This window comes from Hemicordylus capensis, chromosome 7, assembly GCF_027244095.1.
Source record: "Hemicordylus capensis ecotype Gifberg chromosome 7, rHemCap1.1.pri, whole genome shotgun sequence".
NCBI lineage: Eukaryota > Metazoa > Chordata > Lepidosauria > Squamata > Cordylidae > Hemicordylus > Hemicordylus capensis.
Window position 1 is genome coordinate 35365288 of NC_069663.1, and position 17478 is coordinate 35382765.

General features: G+C 46.0%; 1 protein-coding gene across 7 annotated transcripts in view; it reads right to left on the reverse strand.

The window, feature by feature from the left end:
* The window catches only part of CSMD2 (CUB and Sushi multiple domains 2), a 684208-nt gene that overhangs the window by 274253 nt on the left and 392477 nt on the right, over positions 1-17478 (reverse strand). For 6 of the 7 annotated variants that reach the window (XM_053267553.1, XM_053267554.1, XM_053267552.1 and 3 more), the window contains 2 exons: positions 10420-10541; positions 151-254 (listed from right to left, as the gene is read on the reverse strand). The exons of the other annotated variant lie outside the window; for it this stretch is intronic. In XM_053267553.1, coding sequence (XP_053123528.1) covers positions 151-254; positions 10420-10541 — 226 coding nt within the window. The remainder of the gene's footprint in view (positions 1-150; positions 255-10419; positions 10542-17478) is intronic. 7 annotated transcript variants of the gene reach the window in all.

Sequence of the window (17478 nt, forward strand, 5' to 3'; positions counted from 1 at the left end):
TCTTCCCTATGACAGCCCACACCAACAAATTATCCGCCTACAAAGGAGAATGTGTACAGTCTGCTAAGATGCCCAGAGCACCTGGAGTAAAGAAGAGGCACTCGTACCAGTACAACCCACACAGAACCATCTAAAGAAAGGCCTACTTACACGTAGAGGACACTCTTCTGGTCTCCAACTTGCCCTCCATCGCCAATGGTCAGCGTGTCATAGCCCCTCTCCAGGTCGAATTCTTCAAAGTTGAGTTTGATGACCTATCAAAGACACATGGAGTTAGTGTGAAATAGGGTTGCCCTGTCCCCTGAAATTCCGGGTTTCACTTGGATTTTAAGCATCTCACCCACCTTGCTTAGTGCACCCAGATTCTCCCAGATTTCAGATTTCATTTTTTTTAAAAAAGCTAAGCTCTAGCCCTTGTAGAAGCAAAGTTATGGATCAAAATGTCCAGTCACTATTTTACTCAAAAATTACTTTTAAGCCAATTTACATAATATGTGAATTAGGCACCCGGATTTGGAACGCCAGAATATAGCAACCCTAGTGTGAAAGGGACTGAATCACTGAGGCACAACTGAAGGATCAAACCCAGTGTACAGAAGCTTGTGGCTTCTGGGCTGAGCTTGGATGCAATAGGCCCAACTCCAAATTCCAACCAAGCATAAAGCTAACTGGCAGTTAGCTCCCAGCCTGTCCTACATCACAGGATTGTTGTGACAATGAATACCTGGGGCAAGAAGCTGGAAGGACTGTACAGAATGCTACAGAAAGGATTAGCTGTAATAACTGCACAAGGAACCAAAACGAAAGAGATATAACCATACCAGAACGGTGGACTGTCTGAAAAGAGAGCTCAAACAGCAGTGATGAGGCAGGATGGCCCATCTGTTTGCCAGACAAGCAATATAGTGCAACCCCTTCCTCACTGCACCTGCTTGACACTCGGGGCGTAACTATAATAGGGCAAGGGGAGACCATTGTCTGGGGGCCCACTGCCTTGCCCCCCCCCGAGGCAAGTCACATAACTGACTCCCCCAGCTGCGCACCCGCCCGGGCTTCCTTCAGTTGTATTCATCCTCCGAAATTGATGTGAGTGTTAAGACCTGGAGCTACCAGAACAGCATGTCTTTCTCTAGTACCATTACATGACTTGCATTGTCCACAATTCACAAAACCTTTAAAAATAATAATTTAGGATGAATTTACTAATGCTTTAGTAAAAGCATTTTACTATGCTTTTTGTTACCACTATTCAGCCTCATTTAAGATTTATTTACTTCATGAGCTGAACTTCAGTGGGGGGGGGGCATTTTGAAATCTTGTCTCTGGGCCCACTCCAACCATGCTATGCCCCTGTTGACACTTCTTGCCTTCTGCACCATAGTGCCTCAGGCAGCCATTTACAGTGAAGCGGGCGGTTTCCATTAATCCTTTATGAAGAACCAGGTCTTAACAGGGACTTTGTTTAAACTGAGCAAAAGCTGAAGAGTTCCAAACCAAAGACAGGCAAAAGGCTCCTTAAGCCTCTCCTCCCCAGTGTAAACACCAGCAGAGTGTTACCACACATGGGGACACACTGACTATGCCAGGCAGAAAACGCCTCTCTCTCTCGCTGGTAGCACCGATCTGGACCGAAAAGGTCTGCTTCTGTCTGGGAGAGCCTCAGGTGTGGCTTGGGTTGGAACAGGGTAGGTACAGGTTATTCCTAACAAGAGGCTTTGGGCATCTCAGCTGCTCACTCCTTGCCCTGTGTCTTGCCTTAGGATGGAAGCAGACAGCTGAGATGCACCGAGAGGGGTGGGTTCTGCCACAGTTTCTCTTGCTTAGTGCTGAAGTGGGCGGCGGTAGTGGGTGGCGGTAGTGGTAAAGAAGCTCAGCCAGGGAGAAAAGGACTAAGGTGCAGAATGTTGTGCATAATCCTCAATAGCGATGCTGTCAAAGGTTGTTATCACCAGGGGGGAAGAAACGTTGGCTCCGTTTATCAGCCAGACAAAATATTTTACTCGTCAGATGGTTTCTCGAGCTCTGTTGGTATATTACTCATCAGGACTTTCCCCCACTCATCAGGCATCATTTTTCACTCGTCACAGACTAGTAGACTAGTGAATTCCCTCAGCCCTGGTTATCACTTCTTGGCAACCTCAACAACTCATAAGCCATCCTGGGAACACTCCATTTCCCAGGCACCTGAATTATTACCATAGTGGCAACCTATAAACTAGGGACAGAGGGACTTCCCTAATGACTTCGCTACAGCAGCCAGGTAAGATGAGAAAAGGGGTGACCTGATTGATTGATTGATTGATTTCTATACCACCCTGCCAAAACTGGCTCAGGGCGGTTTACATAGAGAAATAATACATAAATAAGATGGCTCCCTGTCCCCAAAGGGCTCACAGTCTTAAAAGAAACATAAGATTTACACCAGCAACAGTCACTGGAGGGATGCTGTGCTGGGGGTGGACAGGGCCAGTTCAACTTTATGCTCTTATCAGCATTCATAGAAGTTGGAGAGAAGGTTGGGAGCATATGGGGGGGGGCTGGAGGGGGGGGATTCCATCCCTGTTGCAAGCCTTATAAAACTATCAGGATTGCAACTTGATACGAAAAGGACTTGTAACTGGGCTTGGAAACAACAGAGCTGTTTTCCAAATTTGAAGCCCACCTCCAAATCAAGGCGGGGGTGGTGGGCTTCAGTGGCTATGCTGAGGCCATAGAAAAGCCCTCAGGAGTCTGATCTGGGCGCTAGTTGGTTCTCCAAGTGAGGTTTGCTCACTTGGCCTACTCTTGTTGTTGACTACAGACCCCTTGTTTTCTTTTGGGATCTTCCTGCTGCTTTTTGCCTTGCTTTATTTGTGCCTTACCTGGAGGGCTGGTGGCCAGAACAGTCTAAAACAGGGATCCCTGTACCTTTCTCTTGAGGTACAGCGTGGCCCTTTGGATAACGTTGCAACACAAAACCATTATGGTTGTGGGCAGAAGCTGGGGTTGCACCTTTTGGAATGTCTGCCAAAGTGTTTTGCGCTGTTTGCCCCTACATGCCTGAAGATATATATGATCAACATTGAGTAAAGAACAAATTCAAAAGGAAGATGTTTCACAACATCTGTCCAGAAGAAAATGAAGATACCAGGCATTTCTGATTGATTAAATGAAATATGTAATATTATACATACATCAAGCCATTTCATGGGCATATGTGACCATGAAGTAGATTTCACTACACACACACACAGAGTATATACTGCAGTGTACAAGGACACATGACATTTCCCTGAATTCCACACTTGTATTCATTGATATTCTCCTATTTGAATTATAGCATTTTAGTTCTGAGAGCTGTCAAAGAACTGCACAGCAGATAGTTGCCAGGAGATAGTCATCAACAGCAAAATTAACATTTTAACAATTTAGGACTCCTCACCTTAAAAAAATATATACGGCGTACTAATTATCAAAATACATAATCTAAGAAATGCTGTACTCCTTAAAATTTAAGTTATAATTAATTAATATCTTGAATCAACTCTTGCCTGACCTTGCAGGCTGTGGCACACAATTTAGCCACACTAAATGTTGTTGATGGATTCCAATCTGTAAGAAGAAAGAAGGCATAAAACCCAGTGGATCTGCCTGGCATATTCAGTAAAAGAGGGGCAATAAAAGTAATGTGAATATCCCGATAGAATGGACAATATAAAAGCACGAGTCACAGTTTCAATTTCCTCTGTGCCACATGGGCATTTTCGGTCCAGAAGTGGGGTTTCCCGATATCCGCCTTGAAACCGCAGATGGGAGCACATTAAAGCAGGCCATTGAAAATGCTTTCTGCTGGCTCAACGTTTTCAGACTTAGTGAGATAACTGTTGGGTTTAAGATAGTTTGAGAACCCGCCAGGGCTATTACTTCTAGTGTCCAAGTTTAAATCCTTCTGTCGTTCACTATCTCAGATATGTCGCTAATAATAATTTGTTTGGCATCATTGTATCCCAAGGAGAGTAACAAATTAGGAGAAACCCCATATGTAACAAGCTTATCCTACAAAGGCCTTCTCCAAGGAACAAGTGGAATATATTTGTGCCTTTTTGGAAGTGAAGATATGGTGAAAGTTTCCCAAGAGACATTCTCCCCTATCAACCTCTTTAAAGTATATCATATTTAGGAGAAGTATTTAGAATCGCCCATTGCTCAATTGTATTTTCCTTCCTTCTTTCTTTCTGGCATCTGTAACTCAATATGTGACATAGATCTTAGTCTCTATGATGCTTTACTGACAGCCAGCAAAACAGTTTTGTTTTGGAGAGGGAAGTCTTTGGGAGAAACAAGAGGAGGCAGAGGTCAGCCTCTGGAGGCAGAGGTCAGAGGTCAGCAGGCACATGAGGCAGGGCCTTTGGGGTGGTGGACTCTGCAGGGAGTCATCAGGATTCCTCCTCTTGACACCTCCAGGTGCCAAGTCAAAACACTAGCTAACACAATGGGCAGTGTAACACTGGGAAACATAACAGCAGGGATTCGAACTGGCAACCTCTGACTTGCAAGTCAAGTCATTTCCTCGCTGCACCATGGGGGGGGGAGGTATCATTCCAGCCTAAGCAATAGAATATTATTAATAACTTTAAAAGCAAATGTTTATATGCTAGGTAGAGCAAGGATATGCTAAATATTGGATGTAAGATTAAACTCAAAGTGGACAAGAACGGGGGAATAAGTTTATAGGATGTAATGATAGACATAGCAAATTTGGGGTTTTGTCAGATCTGGTCACTTTGACAGTTTGAGGGAAATTACTCCAAGCAGTACCATTGAAATTAAAAGGAAAAGTTAAGTACAGTAAGAGAGCTTATTCTTTTAATATCAATGGAACAACTCTCAGTAATTTCCCTTAGTATGTCACCCCTTCTATTCTATATTGAAGAAACAGAACTTGGAATTCTGTGAATAATGGTGTGTTTGTCCTACCCTGAATACTGTACTTGGAATTACAAAACAAACAAATAAAATACACTGTTTTCAAAACAAAGATAAAAGTCATTTATGCTCATCCATGGTGTGGGGAGAGAATAAAAACTTGCATCCATTTCAAAACTAGACCTCTTTCTTTCAAGGGTGGCTGTCTCGTGAATCTTTGGTCAAATGGTGTTTGCTATTATTTTCTCCCAAGATGTTTAAACTCAAAGGTATTCACCTTAACTAAGTATCAACCTGTGTTTAAAACATTATTAAAAACCATGTAATGATGAAATAATGTAATTAATATAAAGAACAAAGGGTTGTTAAGTGGCACACATCATTAGTTAAAGCAGTCATTCAAGTAAACTGCATTTTAACGAGTCTGACCCTAATTAAATAGCTAATTACATTTTAGTGCACTGTAGACCACAACCTTGTTGCATAGGAACAAGCTTCCAGAGCACAAGAATTATTTATGTCTGCCTTCCTGCTTTCCTCCCTCCCCTGCCCTCCCCCTTGCCCTAGTTTTATTTTTGCTTTTAGTTAAAGATTGAAAATTATTTAATGAGTCATTAAATAACAAGAGACCTCCTGGCAAATATAGATAAATGGATGGCATAAAGCTCCCTTTTAAGATGTCACAGAGAACAGCCAAAGGTAAGGAATGAACTGACATTTGCCATGAGGCTTTAAACAGGCCCAGCTATTAATTACGGCAGGACTGTAGACAGCTGATCAACTGTCTGTGCCTGCGCTTGGCTAGGAAGGATTGCCTCCAGCTGAACAGCCAGGAAAACGTCACAAAAGCTCCCCAGATCTCCCGGGAGGGATGCCCAAGTCCTGGTGCCATGGACCACCAGGAGGAGAAGCTTGCCAAGACGCAATTCCAAACACTAATCGGTGACCCAAGTGGCAGAGAGAGAGAGGCTCAGGGAAGCACCACCCTGTTGTAGAGGTGGTAATGGGGAAGGCACTCCTCGCTGTTGAGGACTAGATGTCCCAGAAGGGAAAGACGAGAGAGTGACTCACAAGATCAAGGAACAAGAGCCAAGGTGGCCACAGACATGGCTCTGTCGGAGGAAGAGGACCAGGACGGGACTGAATCCTCCTTCCCTTCTCATGCTGAGGCCCAGAGGAAGCACCATAAGGGGTGGACAGGCTGGGAGCATTGTCTGGTGGACATCCAGAACCCCAACAAGAAGTCCTACCCCACCTCTGCCACACCTTTGGGCCCAAGTGACTAACATAAGCCCGTCTTCTTTGGACCACTCTTCCCCGCCTCCCCGAAGATTCGTTCAGCCTCCTCCCGGGCTGCTTTTGAGGTCCTTCTTAAGACTCACCTGTTTTGCCAGGCATTTATCTTTTAATAATAATAATAATTATTTTAATTAATTGGTATCGGAATTGTTGTTCACCGCCTAGAGACTTTGGAGGAGGCGGTATATAAGACAATCCAAACACATAAGTAATAAATAAATACATACATATTTATTTCCAGTGGGCAGGGCTGGAAAACACTGTGGGCTAGTAACTTTTGTGAGCTTATTTGCATGGCTTCACTCTGGCTTACAGAGCCAAACAGGCTTAAGTAACTGTGAGGTTGATCAAAAGTACAGTTAGGCAAGTACACACTAGAAAACCATTTTCTCGGACTGGAGCAAAGTGCTCTCCACAAAGGAGTACAAAAGCTTTTGGGCTGCACAGAACAAAATGCGGCTTCAGATATAAGCTTTGTTCCTTCCCTCTCTGCCAGTGTTGGAAATCGAAGACAATTAGATAACTGAGGAGTAATATTTCAGTCTATCCAATGTGGCCATTATTACACGTGCTGCAGAGATCCCATACCCAGTCAGTGCTGCCTTCTGGACACCCCATCGTCTTTGTTGGCTGCCCCTACTGGGTGCATAATACTCATCATTCCTGCAAACTCCGTAGGGAAATGCTAAGGAGCTGCATCTTTATGAAGCAACCTTACATATAGTCAGCCCATCGGTCCAACTTGTCCAGTATTGCCTGCTCTGCCTAGAAGTGGTCCCTCGCAGCCCTGATATCGGAGATCCTTTAAACCAGAGATGCTGGGGACAAAACCTTAATGACAAAAGTCATTAATCTTCAGCATGCAAAACATGTGCTCTAGCAGTGAGCAATGGCCAGTACAGCCCAGTTCCTACACAGAGTGTGTGTGTGTGTGTGTGTGTGTGTGTGTGTGTAAGCGGGCAAATATCTTGCATGATTATACCTCTAGCATTTGCATGACTGGTAATAACCTCATCCATCAGAGGATTCCCAGCTGCCCACAACTGGGTGACTTCTTCCTAACCACTTCGCCCCCCACCCCTCGCTTTGTTCTCCTGTCACACAGTAATGTCTTTCAGTTGTAGGTTTCAGCAATCTCGGCAGATTTGTCTGACGGCAGTCAAATGCTAAAAGGAATTGATTTGTTTTCCACCTTCTTCTCTTTCTCTCTCTTTCCCCCCTCCTCATCTGTCTGAACAGAGAAGCCCGGGGGACTCCGGGGAACATCTTCAGCCATTTAAACATTGGCAAAGACATCAGACTCCAGTTGCGGAACAACTTCTCGCATTAATAACAACAAGCGGAGCACTAACAAGTAGGCGCAGCTGCACTCGCTTGGAATCCATCACTGCGGTTTGGGGCCAATCATCTAATTCACAGAAACAGGGACAACAAGGGCTAAGTGTCTTGGGACACATCCAGAGAGCATTTTCCCATGCTGCTACCAGGTGTCAGGACAGCAAAGGTGTCCCTGGCAAAGAGGGCTGTGTTTTCTGGGATCACATCTGTCCAAATGATGCATCTCACACCAGCCTCGTATCGGTCTCTGCCATGTGGGAGACCCCATGAACTTGTGGGAGATCAGGGCAGGGAGAAGTGCTATGGGGATGTTGCAACATCACCTCCCAGTCTGGAGACTCAGTAAAGGGGTGACCAAGGAAAGGTGAAGTCTCACCTGTCAGTTGGAATGAGAAGGGAGTTTTCTCCACAAGGGAACTTCCACACACTCTGTGCCCCACCTCCTGCATGAAATAGCACCACCCAGCAAGTGCTATGTGATATGAGTGGGGGATCATCATGTGGTTTTTCTCACAGGGGACTAGAAAGGACTGAACGGACCCAGCAATCCTGTCTCTTTGGATTGCTGGGCCAGTAGTACATTGCCCTACTTTCATCCTCCAGGTTTCACCAACCACTCTGCTCCGGGTGTGCACCATAAAGAGGAAGTGGTGGCAATTTTTACCTGGACACAGACCTGGAGAAGGGCAGGTCCCGTGAAGAGGGGAAGGCGATCCTGGCCCAGATCCCTACTCCTGATTACAGCCCGCCAGAACCAGCAGTGCCAGTGCAGCCAGAGTCAGCCACCCTTGCAGGCCATCCTGGAGCTCTTGAACCAGTGCTGGTCCCATCCCTCAGAGCTGCACCTCAGTTGCCCCCGGGACCCCAGGAGCAGAGGTGATGCTTGGCCAAAGACTGAGCTCCAGTTCTGAAGACAGAGCACACGCTTGGCTGTCAAGGCTCTTTCCCCCCATGGGTCCCCTCGGGAGAGGCGGGGGGGCCAGCAGGAGTGTCTCCTAGGGAGGAGGGCTGCTCTAGGGTTCCAGGAAGGGGTGGAGATCCTGCTAGCCAATGAAGTCCTCAGTTCTTGCCTGCACCATTGCATGTTCAACAGCTCCCCTGTGCACTATTGTCTCCAGCTGCCTGCCTTGCTATGGAAAGAAAGATGGCTTTTGTGGCTTCTTCAGAATCACAGAATGTACTTCCAACAATCCCGCATTACCAAAGCAAGCCTATCTTGCAAAATAACCTCGACATTTTCAAAATGCAGAAACCTTTTCTGCATGTATCCTCCATTGTAGAAGGGAAACACCGATCATGGAAGGAGGCCGTGCACAGTGTATTTTAATCATGTTCCTGTACCTGCGGGTAAGACAGGCCTGCGAGTGAAAGGCACACAGTGCAACAAAGAAATGCAAGGCCTGGTTGGCCAGATGAAACAGCATTATGAGAAGTGTGTACCTACCTTCTAAAAACGAAACCTACATCTATCTCTGAATATGCATTAAGGTTATATTAGAAAACAAGAATGCACTTTTACTAGAAAACGAGGATTAAATAGAATCATCCTGACTAGTGATTTAAATCATCAAAATAGAGTTCTTCCCATGAAGCAATTTAAATCATGTATTAAGTCAATTTGATTTAAATCAAATCAACCCTGCTGGCTTCCAATCCATTTCTGGGCACGATTCAAAGTGCTTGTCTATAAATCCCTAAATGGTTTTGGACCCTGGGACTTGAAGGACCAACTCCTGTTGCACAAGCCTGTCCAGACTCTTAGACCTGCCACAGAGGCCCTGCTCCAAGTCCCTCCTCCCGCTGAAGCTCAGAGGGTGGTGGGTGATGAGAGGGCCTTTTTGGCTATGGTCCCTCAGCCTTGGAATTCCCTCCCCAAGGAAGCCTGCCAGGCACCAGGCGAAGGCGTTTTTGTTTGCCCTGGCTTTTAGTTAGCTGCTGCTGGGTGGGTTTTTAAAAACTTGATTAATATATGGTCTTATGTTTTGCTTTATTTAATTGTTTCACTGCATAATCTATATTGTAAATGTTGTATTTTTATTGTACGTCATCCTGGAAAAATTTCCTGAAGGGTGGCTACAACATTCCCTAAATCAATAAATAAAATAAAAGAGAACACAGAGTCGACTTTAAACATAAAGACTAGAAGTCTGAAATGGATACGAAGAGAGAAAGGGGACTGCAGTGGCAGGAGGGAAATATGATTTTCTGTGATGGATAAAACCTTTCTCAGGAATGTTGTTAGTTTATCAACCACCACCACCACCACCACCCCCTGAAATGCTTGCATTTTACAAATGATTAAGACTTCAACTCCAGCTGGAAATTTCACTCTGGGAGAAATATGGTAGCAGTTCCAGTGATGGTAAGCAAAGGCCTCTGGCATATTTCAATCATTAAGTAAGCAGAGTCTCACTAACACAGCTGACTCCAATGGGCTGTTTGTCATCTTCTCCCCAGCTGGCCGGCAAGATATCCAAATTACTCCATGGTAAACACTAGCAGATTATCTGAGCAGCAGCATACAATCTTTGTTGGCTGTTCTATACAGCTTGGCTTCCTTTCTATGCTGCAAGTCATGAAAGGCAGACCCTCGTTAAATTCCACCTCTCGCTCCTTCTTACCAATTCCTGGCCTGCTTCTCCCATATAGGCCTCTGAATCCCATTAAAAATGCCCTGCTTGACTGCTTGGCGTGGCTTGACCCAGCTTTCACCTCGTAGTTAAGTTTGATCCATGCAATTCAGAAGGTGATCTCCTGCCCCTCAGTTCTACTCAGACTTCCCCTATTTGTGGGTCAAACTGCAAAGGATGCTCACTGCCCAGATCCTCAAAAGGGGGCATACCGCCAATCCTATAGTAATGGATTGACAAGACCTACCTTTGCTGGATTGATGGCTGTTATCACCCACACACAGTAGGCATTGTTATCATACTGGACTGGATAGTTGGGAGAGGTGATAACGCCACTGGGGCCACGGAGGTACATATCGCACATCCTTGCTGTGGATGGAAAAAGAAAGAAAGAAGAAAGAGCATGTGTAGGGAATTATTAGCTCAGGGCGGCTCTTCAGTTCGGAACAAGGAATGCACAGCCATGAAATCAGTTGAAATATTTTCCAACATTTGCCTCCTTTGGTACCAAGCCAGTCACTGAATCATAAATGCAAAGAGCTGCCTGTAGCTGGACTGCAGCCTGCCAGTCACATACAGAGACTCACAAGGGCCTCAAAGAGCCTCCTTTTTAGCTGCCTATCTGGGACCCAGTATGGGACGGCAGAGGGAGAGACTGCCAAGCACCTGGCAGACCAACACAGGGCTGCATTTGGCTAGGTGGGTCACAACCGAAAGTGTAGGTGGTGTTCATCTTTCACTTCCTAATGGGAGAGCAGGTCTATACAGCCTGTGACCCACCTGGGAGCAGGCGGTCTACTAGTCAGGTAGGGTGGCTCAGTAGGGTCTTGAGAAAGAAGCAGCCTGCTCTTTCCCACCCCCCGGTGGGCAGGCAACATATCAAAAATGTGGCCCAATTTGGGTATAAAATGCTAGAGCATGTTTGCATTGGCTGAAGAGAGGGGAACCCACTGGAACTCCTTCTAGCTCCTACTGGCCAGCAGTCAACATGCTCAGCCCTGCAAAATGCCCTCAGAAAATGCTACATAATGATATAGCATCATTCCAGAGGTGGGATGGGGACATTCTAGGCAAAAGCAAATAGCAGCTGCCAACTGATAGGAGCCAGGAGGAGCTTCAGTGAGTTTAATTCCCAGCTCCTGAAAATCTCACCCCCATCCTGAAAACCAATTTATTTCCCTGAAATCCTTTCCCCAATAATTCCCCATCACTCAATACACACTTCTAGTCAACTATTTCCACTACTTCCTACCCTAACAGGTGGTGCAATAACACATCCCAAAACCTGCATTACCAATGTGAGTTTTACTCAACAACAAATATTTATCTACCACTTTTATATACCATCAAGCACATGAAATGCATAGAATTCAAAGACACCTTTGGTTCTTATAAAATCCAATCCACTAGTAAGGGGGTGGGGGCTGCAACCATGCAGGCCACCCTGGATTTGGACAAGAGTAGAATTCAGTAACATCCCTAAACAGAATGGGAACATGGTGCTTCACTGGCCTGAGAGCTTTGCTCAAGTAATCAAGGAAACAAAACTAAAGTAGAACAAAAGCTAAAACAAAAGCGAAACCCCTCCAAAATGCATAAACACACAAACCAAAACGGTTCTCATAGATAAAACGTCGTACAGAATTGCTAGAGCAGGGACATTTTGTGTACACGTTAAATTTTGGACATTTTAAAGCATCCCCCACCTGCATTTTAAAATTGTTTCAAATTCTAATTTTAAAAATACTTAAAGTCCTACAGCTGAATGTTAAGCCAATTATTAATGTATTTATTCTTCACACTTCTGCAGTCACAAGGGCTAAATTTTTGATAGCATTTCATTTGACAATAATCAACTGAAAAATATACCTAGAAAAGGATAGGGACTAGAAGTCACTGTGCACAGAATTCTTCACGCATGGAACTGAAGAAGAGGGTTGACATAGGTGAGGAGTGCATGCAAAATCCAAACATGTGGTTCATTTCCGAACAAGGAGGGTGGGCAGAAGAGGTCCTGGCCTGACTGGCAGCAGCAGTGGCCAATCTGTGGATGGGTGTGGTTTCTTTATAGGGCTTGAGGTGGGCTGTAGCTTCCTTCAGCCTTGCTCAGTCTGGAGGCCTAATCTCAACAGAGTAAACGTTTAATAGAAGGAGGCTGAACTGAGGATTTCTCTAGCCTTCTGGAAGGATGGAAACCAGAGCCCTTCTGAAGAACATTTTTGAGGAAAAGTCGAGAAGAGAAACACAAGGCTTTATGAGAAGAAAGGAAAAGAGGGGAGTTAAGCAAACACCCTCTCCAGGGATCCAGCAGCCTGGATTTCAGGATCCAAATTCAATTTTGGATTCCTAGGGAGAATTTTCCTAATCAATCCCACTGCCAGGTATTCAGGTTAATAATACGTATACCTTTGTGATGTAAAATGTGGCTTCTGAACTTTGCTTGTGAAGGCAACAGCTATGGGACAGACAGACAGCCAGACAGCAGCATTTAGGACTTGGTACATGCCACCTTAAGTGGCGCAGCAGGGAAATGCTTGACTAATAAGAAGAAGGTTGCTGGTCCAAATCCCCGCTGGTACTATATCGGGCAGCAGCGATAGAGGAAGATGCTGAAAGGCATCATCTCATACTGTGCGGGAGGAGGCAATGGTCAACCCCTCCTGCATTCTACCATAGAAAACGACAGGGCTCTGTGGGCGCCAGGAGTCGAAATTGACTTGACGGCACAGTTCACATAAGAAACTGCCCTATATTGAGTCAGAGCACTGGTCCATCCAGCTCAGTATCTGCTACACTGACTGGCAGCAGGGTTTCTGGCAGGATTCTCTCTCAGCCGTATCTGGAGATGCTGCCAGGGACCTGCTGCGTGCAAAGCAAATGCTCAGCCACTAAGCTACAGCCCTGTCTATCAGTCCCGCCACCTTGCCTCTTGCCCCAGCCAGGCAGCTCCTGCTGGACAGAAACTGAATCTAATCTCTCCTCCTAATACGAATAATCTATGTTTTGTGTATGCAGGACTTTGGTTAAAATATATACGTCACGTCTATTTATTTTGTTGAAGGCAGGCCCTGCCCACAGGCTCCCAATCAAAAAGAAGCAGACCTTTGGAAAGGTGAGATCTGGGATGAGGGGGTGGCCATCCCAAGGAAGTCTGAGAAAAGAGGTGGGTCTTCAGATGCAGTTGGAGGGTAGAGACATGAAACCCCACAGGGAAGGAAGGACAAGTGCAAAAGGATAGAAGCGAGGAACAGAAGAAGCCATCTGAAGGAAGGAAGGAAGCGGAATGTAAAGAGACGGAACAAGAGAAGCAATGAAAGAATCTGACCAGCAGGATAACAGACTCAAGGAACAAAATGCAGGGCATATCAGAACGGGAGCTAGTGAAGAGGAGAGAGAAAGAAAGTATATGATCAACCTCCTATCAAGTTGAGGCGGCAGTGGGAGGTGTGTGTGTTCCTAGTGTAAGAAACCACGGACGCTTCTCTTCCCATGCGGGTGCTCCTTCTGACCTGCTTGCGGAACCCAAAGCCATATGCAAGCAGCCTTACTCAGGCTTGCGTGGGCCTACCCAGGTAGGACTTCTCAAGTGAAGCGCCGGGATCTAGGCCGATCCTATCGGGTAGCCCCGGGGTTCCCCCCTGGGCTTTTTCCCAGGCAAAAGAGCATGAGCGCAGCTTCCCAGTTGTGGGTCTACTCAGGCTGTAGGCAGCTCAAGCAGACACAAAGCTGGTCCCATAGAGCACCCAGCTTGTGGGGGAGTCCCGCTCTGCTCGCACAGTGCAATGACAGATACCTGGAAGGCTGCCAGGCTGCATTCACCCGGCCTCCAGAATGCTGCACTGCCAGGAGCAGCATGGCCACAATCCATGCATCCCACAGAAGGAGGAAGATTGTCTGGAGGGAAGGTAGGTTCAATACTGCCTTCTCCCCCTCGCCCTCCCGGCCCCACATAAAGGTCATGTGAATGACCTTAATAAGTGCAAGCCTGCAGCTGCTCCTAAAGGCATCCTTGCCCCAACTTTGATCAATGCAAATCTTCCAGACTCATGTTTTTTTTTGGGGGGGGGGGGAGGTTAGACTAGAAGACGTCAAGATCCCTTCCAATCTAAAATTGTATTATTCTGTGTCACCATGTTATTTTAAGACACCATTCCTCTTCCACAGCCATCCTCTCCTCCCCTTTCCAACTCCATCACACATCCAGTCCCACCCACATTGGAAACCTTCCACTGAGTGGTGGTGGTGGTGGTGTGGTGGTGGGGCTGGGGGACATGGTGTTCATCCACACAAACAAGCTTTACCATGAACAAATTTTCTAAACAAAGTCTCCAGGTACATGGTGTTCGGGTAAACTGTACTTGCCTGAACACAAACAATTAGCTGGCTCGGGAGCAGAGCATCTGTACCTCTAGTTTCCCCTCGTTCTCGGCCCCCCTCCCTCTTGCTCTCCAGGGCACTGCCCCCCCCAGCCACTTTCTTTCTCCCCCGCCAGCCTCTGCTTTCTTCCTTCCCATCCGCCGCTTTCTTTCTCCCTCACACCGGCCGCTTTCTTTCTCTGCCCCATGCACTGCTTTCTTTTGGCCCCAGCTGGGTGCTGCTTTTCCTCCCCCACCCCTGCATTGGCCTGCCCATTGGCCTTACGTTCTCTGACGTCACCGCTTTCCTCTCCCCCTCCCGGCAGCTCACTCGTGAACTCTTGTGAGAGCTGCCGCACATGGGATTTCACTACCCTAAATAGTTTAGTGTCATCTGCAAATTTGGCTACTTATATAGGAACATAGGAAGCTCCCATATACCACGTCAGACCACTGGTCCATCTAACTCAGTGTTGTCTACACAGACTGCAGTGGCTTCTCCAAGGTTGCAAGCAGGAGTCTCTCTCAGCCTTCCTATCTTGGAGATGCTCCCAGGGAGGGAACTTGGGACCTTCTGCTCTTCCCAGAGTGGCTCCATCCCCTCAGGGTAATCTCTTACCGTGCTCACACTTCTAGTCTCCCATTCATATGCAACCAGGGCAGACCCTGCTTAGCCTTCGGTGAGGAACTTCATCAAAAGCTTTTTGGAAGTCCAAGTATACTATATCACCTTGATCAACATGCCTGTTGACACTCTCAAAGAACTCCAAAAGGTTAGTGAGGCAAGACTTGCCCTTGCAGAAGCCATGCTGGTTTTCCTTTGGCAGGGCCTGTTCTATATTTTAACAATTTTGTCCTTAAGTATGCTTTCCACCAATTTAGCTGGCACTGAAATTAAGCTACCTGGCCTGTAGCTTCTCAGATTCCCCCTGGATCCCCTTTGGAAATCGGAGTTATATTAGCTACTTTCTGGTCCTCTGGCACAGAGCCTGATTGTAGGGATGACACATATTTTTGCTAGGAGATCAGCAATTTCACATTTGAATTCCTTCAGAACTCTCAGGTAGATGCCATCTGGCCCTGGCAATTTGTTAATTTTTAGTTTTTCAAGACAGCTTAGAACATCCTCTCTTGTCACCTCAAATTGGCCCAGTTCTTCAACCTCCAAGTCTGAGAAGTTCAGTTCTGGAGCAGGTATATTCTCCACCGTGAAGACAGATTAAAAGAACTCATTTAGCTTCTCTGCAAAATCCTTATCCTCCTTAATAATCCCTTTCATGCCTGCATGATCTAGAGATCTAACTGCCTCCCGGGCAGTTTTCCACTTCTGATATATTTAAATACGTTTCCATTATTTCCCTTGACACTTCTAGCAATATGCTCCTCAAACTCTCCTTTTGCATCCCTTATTGTCTCCTTGCATTTATTTTGCCAGAGTTTATGTTCCTTCCCCTCTCTTTATGTTTCTGTCCTCTCCATTTGGGCAGGATTTCAAATTTCTGAGAGAATTCTTCTTCCCTTTTACAGTTTCCCTGACTCTGCTTGTAAGCCATGCTGGTGTCCTCTTGAACTTGGTGGTACCTTTCCTCCTTCTTGGTATACATTCCAACTGAGCTTCTACTATTATAGTTTTAAATAAATCCCATGCTTCCTGGAATGATTTGACCCTCCTGACTTTCTCTTTCAGCTTCCTTTTTACTTCCTCTTTGGAAGTCCAACGCATCTGTGTTGGACTTCCTTGGCAATGCTCCACTTGCATATAAGTTGAATTAGATCACATTATGAGCACTGCTACCCTATGGTTCTGACATCTCGCACCACGTCCTAGGCACCACTCAGGATTAAGTCCAAGGCCGCCTTCTCTCAGGTTGGTTCTGCAACCAACTGTTCTAAGACACAGTCATTTAGGATGTTTAGAAATTTGGCTTCTCTGTCAACACCCACATGTGACTTTGCCCAGTCTATGTGAGGGTAATTGAAGTCACCCATTATTACTGCTCTACCTCTCTTTTAGGGGTGTGCAATTCGGGTTTTTGGGTGATTCGGCTCGGACCCGAGCCGAATCACCCCCGTTCTGTTTTGTGTCCGAATCTGGGTCACCTGAATCACCCTTGATTCGGTTCGGATTCGGATTTAATCCGAATCTGAATCGATTCGGGGGGTAAAAAGGGGCCCAGGGGCAAAATTTTGGGGTGGGGTGGTAGTGCCCAATGGGTAGAGTCTACCACCCCAATTTCAGGGGGATTGGGCAAAGTCCTGATTTTTGGTGAATTTTTAAAGTTTTAGTGACTTTGGGGAAGTTCGGGGGCATAGCATGGGATTTGGGCAAAAGGAGTGGGGTGGGGTGGTAGTGCCTAATGGGTGCAGGCTACCACCCCAATTTCAGGGGGATTGGGCAAAGGGCTGATTTTTGGTAAATTTCTGAAATTTTCATGTCTTTGGGGCAGATTGGGGCAGAAAGTGGGGCCTGGGGCAGAATAGTGGGGTGGGGTGGTAGTGCCTAATGGGTGCAGGCTACCACCCCAATTTCAGGGGGATTGGGCAGAGGGCTGATTTTTTGAGAATTTTTGAAGTTTGGGTGTCTTAGGGGCAGATTGGGGGCAGAAAGTGGATCTGCCCCAAAGGAGTGGGCTGGGCTGGTAGATAGTGCCTAATGGCTGGAGGCTACCACCCATCCCCAATTTAAGAGTGATTGGGCAGAGGGGGGAATTTTGGTGAATTTATTTTTATGAGGTTTGTCTTCATAAGGTGAAGTGTGCTAAATCGATTACTTCCTCATATTATTCATAGTAAAGGAAAGTGTGAAAAAGTGAAAGTGGGGTCATGAGAGTTGTTTAATTGAAAAAAAATCTCATTTGCTATGATAGAATGAGAAATTCTATCATAGCAAATGAGATTTTTTTTCAATTAAACAACTCTCATGACCCCACTTTCACTTTTTCACACTTTCC